This window comes from Mus caroli, chromosome 2 (genome assembly GCF_900094665.2).
Source record: "Mus caroli chromosome 2, CAROLI_EIJ_v1.1, whole genome shotgun sequence".
In the NCBI taxonomy this organism is placed as follows: Eukaryota; Metazoa; Chordata; class Mammalia; order Rodentia; family Muridae; genus Mus; species Mus caroli.
Window position 1 is genome coordinate 20,209,715 of NC_034571.1, and position 10,255 is coordinate 20,219,969.

Sequence of the window (10,255 nt, forward strand, 5' to 3'; positions counted from 1 at the left end):
CCTGGTTTTAAGTGCACACAATTTATAAACCATTTTATGGTCTGCATATCAGTCTAAGGCTGGGCAGGGAGTGTCAGGCTTTTTTGCTTCCATTAAAGTAAGGCCTAGAGGGGAAAATGACATGCCCAGGCTCTCTCAAAGAGTTACTGTCAGCCCAAGGGATCACAGGTTGCTGTTACCCACCTATCAGCCTAATGGTTTTTAAGCACACAAGAGTTGTCCACTCCTTGGTGGGAGGGCACGAGGCAGGAAGCCAGAGCAAGTTGTTTCTGAGCTACAGAGGAAGAGGAGTCAGAGAATTGAGAACTTCCAGAGAAAGTTGAGAGAGTGCATCTAGGCTTCTGGAGTCAGTCTTGAGAGTGGTACATGGGTGAAATGCAAGCATACTTGGAAAATGGGGTAAACCTCTAAGTGATGCTGTGGTCACATAGTAGTAGTAGTAGTAGTTAGCATAATACTCAGATCATTAAATATCCCATCCCAAGTCCTCGTCCTTGCTGTTTCCTGTGGTTGTAACATTCTTTCCCTTCCCCAGCTCAAATGCCACCATTCTCAAAGAGGCTTCCCTGGTCACCTTCTAAGATATCTACCTGGGTACCTCATAGACATTTGATTTCTCCTGTGAGCTTTACCCCCATAGAGAATTAGCTTATTTTATTCTTTCCCTCTCCACTTTCTCTCATTAGAACACAGTTGCCTTTGTTTGGCTTGCAACCGGTGTTTGTGAGAGCACTTGTAAGTACCACAGGCAGGACTAAGTCAGAATGTGTTTTAAACAAATTTGTGCACACATAATGGTCTCATAACAGCTGGGTTTGAGGTGATACAAAGGTCCCACCTCATAAATCCAGCTCCTTTCCCACATGTGACCTCCAGGTTTACATATATAAGAACCAGTTTGGCTTCTGCTAGACTGAGTCACGCCTCTGGAAGCTGGGCCTGGCTTGGCTTCAGTCATCAGCAACCAACCTCCTAGGGCTGACTGGCCTGTGTAGGAGTATGGGAGTGGCCAGCTCCCCCCTTTTATTCTGCTTAGGTAGCTGGGAAGGAGGGGCAGTTACACCCTGGGAAGGTCTGTGCCATAGACACTGCCTGGGTGCTCCTTTATACACAGCAAGTCTCTCTGGAGTGAGACGTTGGGAGGCAGTGGAAGACCTTGTGTCCTGTTTAGCTCACCCATGGCTTCAGGTAAGGTCTTTGAGGTCATATGAAAAGTAAGGGAGTAATTGCTCACCACTAGTGTTGACTCAATGCTCAATGCCAGACGCATGGAGCACTAGGCTATCAGGAAAATCTGGCCAATGGGAAGCCACAAAATCCCAGGAAACTACCTAGATATGCTGGGGCAGAGGGGGTATGCCCGATATGAGAAAAGTCATCATTGAATAGTGTTGGCCATTCTCCACTGTTTGTGAAAACAAGAAATAGATGAAATGTCTCTGCAAGATGGTAGAAAGAAGTATGTGTGTAATGAAAACTGCTGATATAAAGTCATCTGTGTCCAAGGTTGAAGTGTGATAGAGAAAGATAGAGTCTGCAGAGGATTAACAGATTGACACTAGGCAACATGTTTGCCATAGAGAATATAGGCTCAGGTGGACATTCTTAAAGGGAAAGCCAAATATTATCATGTATTGGGTTGAATTCAGGAACCAGTGCAAGCAAGCACAATATAGACACCATAGTCTCTGAAAGAAGGAATCAGAAACACCATCAAAATCCAAAGAGATGGGAGCTTCCAATTGTGACCAAGCAGAAACCATGGCTCTAAGAATGGAGAGGTTAAGCATGTGACTTGATGGGGGGCTTGCAGAGTAAGAACAGGAGCAAGGGTGTACCATGTGCTTCCCTGGGACTTTACTGTCTCTCTCCATGGAGTCTGGCTTCTTGCCTCACAGATGATGCTTGTAAAGAAGGGAGGGAGAAAGAGAAGGAGAAAGCAATGGTGATGGGAAGTATAAATCCTGTTTAGGGCCCGCATCTGAAGATAGTTTAAGAATGCTAGACACTAACATTGTCTTAAGATAAATGGCTTAACTTGGAATGAATCAATGGTGGATGTGAGCATTCTTTTATTTACTATGGTCTCTTCCTGGGTGGGAAGTTCATTTTTGGCTTTTGTATATATTTCAGTTATCTATTTGTCTGTCTGTCTGTCTGTCTGTCTTATTTATAATCTATGAATTCGTCTATCATCTAAACTGCATACCATCTATCCAAATGGATCGTATCTTTGCCAATAATAACAAGCTAAATTATCAAGTGACAGTCATTAAGTCATTGTGTTTGCAATTTGTGGCACCATCCACCAGGATTCACAATTTAGAGTGACCAATCATGCTAGGTTTTCGAAGACTGAGGAGGTCACTGAAGTATAGAATGTTCAGTAATGAAGCTAAAATAGTCTTTGACAAACCAAGGCAGTTTGCCATCCTAGTTCATAACCAAGTAAAATGGCTTTTATTATAGCCTATACAAAGGTTTTAAATCATTTTTCCTTACATTCCACATGCTTTTCCATATTTCCAAGCAGTTATGAACTAAATAGTTACTCCATAGGCTAATGAGCCAGAGCCAAAAATTTAAATCATAAGTAAAGGTCTTGCTCGTGTTGACCTTACAATGAAGCAAAGAAGGTAAACGCCTGTGGCACAGCTGTCTGTTGTATGGGAAAGAACAAAACCCAGAATTTAAACCTTGCCTTAGACAGCGTCTAAAAGAAATGTAGTCTTTCTGGGCCTTGAGTTTTTTTCTGCAAGCTATCCAGGTTCATTCCGATCATGAAAGTGTGTTCTATGATGTCCACCTTACACAGAGTAGATTGGTATGAAGAGTGTAGTACAAGATGGGGTATCACTCAGTGGGAGACTATACTACCTGTGGTAGTTTGAATGAGAAATGTTCTCTATAAATGCTTGGACATTTGACCATTTGGTGCCCAGTTGGCGGGCTGTCTGGGGAATTTAGGAGATGCAGCCTTGCTTGAGGAGAGTATTACAGTGGGTAGGACCATTTAACACCTCAGTCCACTTCGAGTTCATTTCTGCTTTGTGTCTGTGGTTGAAAATGTGAACTCCCAACAGCCTGCTCCAGCCACCATGCTTTCCATGCAATGTAGACTCGTATCCCTTCTTGAGCCATGTAAACTCTTTTTTTTTCTATAAGTTTCTTCAAATTATGGTGTTTTATCACTGCAGCATAAAAGTAATGAATGTGAAAACAGAGGTGGGCACGGCAAATGACAGCACAGCTGTGCCCTCTCTCAGAATTCCTGTCCATCTCCAAATTCTCTTGCCTTATGAAGTTAACCATCAGAGAAAAGAGTCAGCATGTACCTCTGAAAATGTAATAACTATAAAAACGATGACATTCAGAGCCAATACATATCACCCACACACCATGGAATTAAAAGCCATCTAGGAAGACTTAACCTCAGAAAGGATTCAGGGAAGGTTTCCTATCTGGATCTGGGAAGAAATTGAGCCTCTTGAAAAGCACTGATCCACAATTGTTGGTTTATGCCCTGTCTCCTGAATGACCTTTACTAGCTATGAGAGTATACATGGTCACCTTGACATCAGAAAGCTAGAGGGCTAAAACTTAGGTAGAGAGAGCCAGGAGCACAGATGTTTCCCTGGGGAGCTTCCAACAAGGTGTATTATTAAGATGAGCTCAAATACCTGACATGATTAGGAAGGATCAGATGGACAAAAAAAAATATCAGGCTATACCATCAGGTGTTCTTTTTTCCCCCTACTTCCTCTCATACTAGTATATTTATATGTGACTTGGAAGGAACAACTTTGACCCACTGTTTTAGTAAGAATTAGCAAAGTTAGGATAATATTGTCACAACTGTGTGGTTCATACCACACAGCTAAGCTATTAGAGAGTTGGCTAGAGGGCTACGAGGTGATTTTGTTACAACTTAGGGTGCATACTTATTCACCCAAGGCCAAATGCACGCATCTCACAAATGGTGCCTAGTGGCACAAGCTTAGCTCCAACAGGCAGGGGCAATGCTCACATCAGTATTCATTAAAGTTTTCTGGAAATATATATTCAAAAGCTCAAGTCCAAGTGGATCAAGGACCTCCACATAAAACCAGAGACACTGAAACTTATAGAGGAGAAAGTGGGGAAGAGACTTGAACATATGGGCACAGGGGAAATTTTCCTGAATAGAATACTAATGGCTTGTGCTGTACGATCAAGAATCGACAAATGGGACCTCATAAAATTGCCCAGCTTCTGAAAGGCAAAGAACACTGTCAATAAGACAAAAAGGCAACCAACAGATTGTGAAAAAATCTTTAGCAACCCTAAATTCAATAGAGGGTTAATATCCAATATATACAAAGAACTCAAGAAGTTAGACTCCAAAAAGTCAAATAATAACCCTTTTTCAAAATGGGGAACAAAGCTAAACAAAAAATTCTCAACTGAGGAATACCGAATGGCTGAGAAGCACCTAAAACAATGTTCAACATCCTTAGTCATCAGGGAAATGCAAATCATAACAACCCTGAGATTCCACCTCACACCAGTCTGAATGGCTAAGATTAAAAACTCAGGTGACAGCAGATGCTGGTGAGGATGTGGAGAAAGAGGAACACTCCTCCATTGTTGGTGGGATTGCAAGCTTATACAACCACTCTGGAAATCAGTCTGGCGGTTCCTCAGAAAATTGGACATAGTACTACAGGAGTTACAGTGGTAACTCCTGGGCATATATCCAGAAGATGCTCCAACATGTAATAAGGACACATGTTCCACTATATTCACAGTAGCCTTATTTATAATAGCCAGATGCTGGGAAGAACCCAGATGCCCCTCAACAGAGGAATGGATACAGAAAATGTGGTACATTTACACAATGGAGTACTACTCAGCTATTACAAACAATGAATTTATTAAATTCTTAGGCAAATGGATGGACCTGGAGGGCATCATCCTGAGTGAGGTAACCCAATCACAAAAGAACTCAAATGATATATATACTCACTGATAAGTGGATATTAGCCCAGAAGCTCAAAATACCCAAGATACAATTTGTAAAACACATGAAGCTCAAGAAGAAAGAAGATCAAAGTGTGGATACTTCTATCCTTCTTAGAAGGGGAAACAAAACACCCATGGAAGGAGTTACAGAGACAAAGTGTGGAGCAGAGATTGACGGTAAGGTCATCCAGAAACTGCCCCCACCTGGGGATCCATCCCATATACAATCACCAAACCCAGACACTATTGTGGATGCCAACAACTGCTTGCTGACAGGAGCCTGATATAGCTGTCTCCTGAGAGGCTCTGCCAGGATCTGACAAATAAAGAAGTGGATGCTCACACCTATCCATGGTACTGAGCAGAGTCCCCAATGAAGGCGCTAGAGAAAGTACCCAAGGAGTTAAAGGATTTTGCAGACCCATAGGAAGAACAACAATATGAACTAACCAGTACTCTCAGAGCTCCCAGGGAATAAACCACCAACCAAAGAGTACACATGGTGGGACTCATGGATCCAGCTGCATATGTAGCAGAGGATAGCCTAATTGATATCAATGAGAGAAGAGGCCTTTGGTTCTGTGAAGGCTCTATGCCCCAGTGTAGGGGAATGACAGGGCCAGGAAGCGGGAGTGGGTGGGTTGGTGAGAGGGCAGGGGAGAGGGGGAATGGGATGGGGAGACGGGATTTTGGAGCAGAAACCAGCAAAGGGGATAACATTTTAAATGTAAATAAAGAAAATATTCAATAAAGTCAAAGGAGGAGGAGAAGAAGAAGGAGAAGGAGTGGATCAGTAGCAGGGAGAGGAGAAGTTGTACAAGCTGCACATGTAGGCCAGGGCTGTAGGGGTGGTGGGCACTGTGACTCATCCCTCCCATTTTGCCTGAAGTAAGGAACTGTGCACAATCACTACTGTTTGAGTAATTCCCACGTGCCAGTACATCATCTCAGAGTCTTACTGAATTCTCATAGCAACCCACATCGTGGTTTCCAGTACTAAACCTGGTTAATGAGTAATGAAACTGAGATCTAGAGAGTCTGGGCACCTTGTCTGAGGCAGTGATGTCTTAGAATGATGTAAGAGGATTGAAACATGAGGTCAGCCCAAGAACTCCTTTCCTGCACACTCAGAAAGAGCATACTGCTGGCCTTTGTGGAGGTGAAAGTGGTCATGGGAAGAAGGCACAGACCAGGGGAGTCTGGGAGCCCAATGTGTCCAACCTCTAGGAATAGACTCTTCCCATCTGAATTTGGGCTGAGGTCAGAGAAATATTACTCATCAGCTATCATGTGGGAGTAGGGGGAGGATTTCACTTGGATAGCTGTCCTGGGGCAGCTATGGAGCCTCGCCATTCACCTGCCAAGTCACATCTCTTCCACAGTCTTCAAGAATGTTTGAGATGATGTTACTGATCAGATGTTCTAGCAAAGTCTCACCAGTTTGCCAAAGTTTGGCTCCTTTAGACATTTATCCTCATTAAGAATCTCTGGTTTCCATTCACCGCTATATCAGCAGCCACCAAAACTTTGGTTTTCAAAAAACAACATTCTATAAAAATCTGAAAATGGAATGAAAAGAATAACAAGGGCTGGTGAGATGGCTCAGTGGGTAAGAGCACCCGACTGCTCTTCCAAAGGTCCAGAGTTCAAATCCCAGCAACCACATGGTGGCTAACAACCATCCGTAATGAGATCTGGCGCCCTCTTCTGGAGTGTCTGAAGACAGCTACAGTGTACTTACATATAAGAAAGAAAGAAAGAAAGAAAGAAAGAAAGAAAGAAAGAAAGAAAGAAAGAAAGAAAGAAAGAAAGAAAGAAAGAATAACAAACCCTAATATGGTAAATTACATATTAAGAAACTGAAAGCATGTATAACTTAATGATATTCTTGTATCCTGCATATAGAAATCACATCACTTGTAAATATCATATTTACAGGACAATGTGATATAAATATTTGTGCTTCACTTCAACTAAATTGTCTTGTATTTCTTGTGTTAATTTTTGTCTTCCTATGAATGCATAATTAATAAGAAGTTGAATATATATAAGACATAGACTTAACATCGTGTTATAAATTGTAGAATATTCACCACAATCAGGCTAATTAACACATCTTCCTCCTCGCATAGATCCCATTTTCTTTCTCCTTCCTTTTTCCTCCCTCCCTTTCCCCTTCTGTCCCTCTCATTTTCCTTCTCCTTTCCTTTTAGAGGGGAGAGGTAGTGAGGCTACTCAGCAACCACTCTTGCAAGTTTCAGTGTTTAGTAAACAGTGCTATCACTGTCATATGATTCCCCAGATAACGCTCATCTTAGCACCTTGGCATGCATTAGATCTGTGAAGTAGCACAGAGGCAGAAGAGAGACAGGCATCTGACCTTCAACCGATGGGGTAGCCTCTCTCCCTCAGAGAACTGGATGGTCTACCAGGAGGCAAAGATACTGCAATCCTTTATAGGGATGGGGTGAGGAGCTTGGGAACGAGGAAACTGTTCCTGCTGTAGTGGCCTACACATCTCTGGTTCCTGACATTGTTGGCTCAAAGCCAGACAGGCTGTCCTTTCTGGGACAACTGGTAACAGTTGAGCAAAGTCATCTGCACTCTCTTAGGAATCCTGCTACACATACAACTGAGGCTCTAATCCTCGCATTTAACTCTATGCATTCCTTAGTCATCTCCTGCCTCTGGCAACCATCAACCTATTGTCTATTTCTGAGTTTTAATGTGAATTTTATTGATATATAAAATGTAGCATATGTACAAATAAATAAGTAATAAAAGAGTCCAGAGTGGCTTCAAAATCACATTAAACAAGCATAAGAGCTTCTGGGAGCAGGATGGCAGCTGCTTCTCCTTTCAGCAGCTGTGATAGCAACAGTTTGTACCTGGTGACTAATAAACCTTTCAGAAACTTTAAAGCTTAATTAATTCAACAGTTTCTGGATGTTGTAAATAGCTAGGCAAGTTTATGCACATCCTCTCTTTCAGCCAGCTTCACAAAAGATTTTCAAAACAAGAAATTAGCAAATAGAATAGTCCCTTGACTGTCACAAGTAGATATAGCATTTTTCTACAGTCACTCAAGAAAGATATGTACTTGCCATTTTGACTCTCAAAAATTATCATCCAGCATTATAGTAGCAGACATGTCCCATTTTGGAGGGCTGGGGACAGAAGAACTTCTTAAAGACTTGATAGTTCTTTAGCTTTTTCCATGAAAGGATTTAACTCTTCTTTGAAGATACTCTGCTTTCTTGGGATGAAATAAGGTCAGATGCATCCATTGAGCAGTGGTGGGCACACCTTTAATCCCAGCATGAGTGAAGCAGAGACAGGAGGATCTCTGAGTTCAAAGTCAGCCTGGTCTACAAAGCATGTTCCAGGACACCCACGGCTATACAGAGAAACCCTGTCTCAAAAACAAAAAGAAGAAAGAAAATGAGGTCAAATTCGTCGAGATCAATGAGTGCCATAAGAGCTGGGGTTTGATCCTCTGCCATTAACAATCTCTACAACTTTTCCTAATGTCTCTTTCTGCATCTCTTTAAAGTAGTGAGAAGTTGAAATAAGGTGACCACTATGCTCCAACCCAGTTCTGAAAATCCTATGCCTGTGCTCCCGACAGCACTCTCCCTTGTTGGAACTCACAAGGACTCTCTTCACCTTTTGATAACATAAACTAGGAAAAGCTTACCTTTCCCCCAACTGTCCAGAAAACTGTGTGAAGGGAACTTAATGCTTTTTAATGCTCACTTGGGATCAAAATTTAACTCCCTTCTTTCCTACTACCTCCAAGAAAGACATGATCCTCCTCATTCTGAGAATAAAGAAGCAGAGACAAAAATAAAAGATTTTTTCAAGGTCACACAGATGATAGTGACAAGCAGCAAAGACCAGTTGCTGCCCACACACTTAATCCACTTTTCCATGATTTGGGAATGAAGTCACCTCTAAAGGACTCCAACTTCACAGAGGACCACCACACTAGGCTCTTGCCTGCAAACATAACAGAGTATCATTAATGATGTCAGGGATTGATGGTTACCCATGGGACGGTCTCAAGTTGGGCCAATTATGGTTGGCCATTCCTTCAGTCTCTGTTCCATCGTTGTTCTGCATTTTTAGGGGAGACAAATTTTGAACCAAAAGTTTTATAGTTTTGTGTGCATTTGGAATGTAAATAAATAAGATAATTAATTTTACAAAAGAGACTTCAACTTTTCAGATGCAGAATTGGGGAAAGATGGCCAATTTTAACACACCTCTTGGGAGGACTCATTTCTCTAGGGCAGAGGTCAACAAACTTCTACGCTACGGGTGACCTGTCCTGTTTTGTAAACAAGGCATGTTGGAGCAGAGTTGACTTTTCTGGCTTACAAATTGCTTGTGAGTGCTTTTGTACCATGATAGCCGAGCTGAGTATTATGTTAGATTGGATAGTTCACAAAATACCAAATATTTACCATCCGGTTCTGGGCAGAATGTTTATGTCTAGCCAGCTGTCCCTTCTCCAAAGAACACAATAACAGTGACATGACACTGTCCTTTGTTCACCAGGCCCTATTGCTTGCCTTCAAATGAAAAGGGGACATTTCTATTCAGATTTGTTTTGGGGGGGGGAGTGGAACAGGGGGGATCAGCAAATAGACTCAGAGTACCTGTCATGCAAATGAGGGAGTCTGGTTTTCATTGTGCTCTTCTTCCCAGGAACACCATGAAGGGGAAACAGAGAACTTAATTTTGGGGAAATTACACAGGGTAAGGGGGAGGAGATCAGTTACAACACACCATTGCGACACTTTCAGGGTTGACAGTGACAGCAGTAAAGGTTTCTCTTTTTGGAAATATGAGGGTTTTTCCGCTTCTGACAGTGGAACGGAATGACAGCAGCACAAGCCGGTGAATGACTACTTTCTTTATAAGCAACCACCTTGAGCCTGAAATGGCAGTCGCTAGTCTCGTCTATTGCCTTGCTGCGGCCTCGAGATGGAAATCTGCTGGGGACCCTACAGTCAGCTAATCTCTCTCCTTCTCATCCTTCTGTTTCATTCAGAGGCAGCCTGCCGCCCTTCCGGAAAAAGACCCTGCAAGATGCAAGCCTTCAGGTAAGTCTTCCAAAGACATAGGATTGCATAGACCAAGGACCAGAGACACATGCCATATGTCCAGGGCATATGCAGGAATAGGATATATGTGTGTGTGTGTGTGTGTGTGTGTGTGTGTGTGTGTGTGTGTGTGTGTGTGTGTGTGT

The 10,255-nt window shown here is 42.4% G+C and overlaps 1 protein-coding gene across 4 annotated transcripts in view; it reads left to right on the plus strand.

The window, feature by feature from the left end:
- The first annotated feature begins 1,054 nt into the window (after positions 1–1,054).
- Il1rn (interleukin 1 receptor antagonist) overlaps positions 1,055–10,255 on the plus strand; it is a 14,976-nt gene continuing 5,775 nt past the window's right edge. The window contains exons 1-2 of one of the 4 annotated variants that reach the window (XM_021155602.2): positions 1,055–1,188; positions 10,058–10,109. In XM_021155602.2, coding sequence (XP_021011261.1) covers positions 1,179–1,188; positions 10,058–10,109 — 62 coding nt within the window. In that variant the 5' untranslated portion in view covers positions 1,055–1,178. Of the gene's footprint in view, positions 1,189–9,687; positions 9,763–9,824; positions 10,110–10,255 lie in introns of those variants that run through there. The other 3 variants (XM_029470196.1, XM_021155600.2, XM_021155599.2) reach the window with 3 other exon arrangements.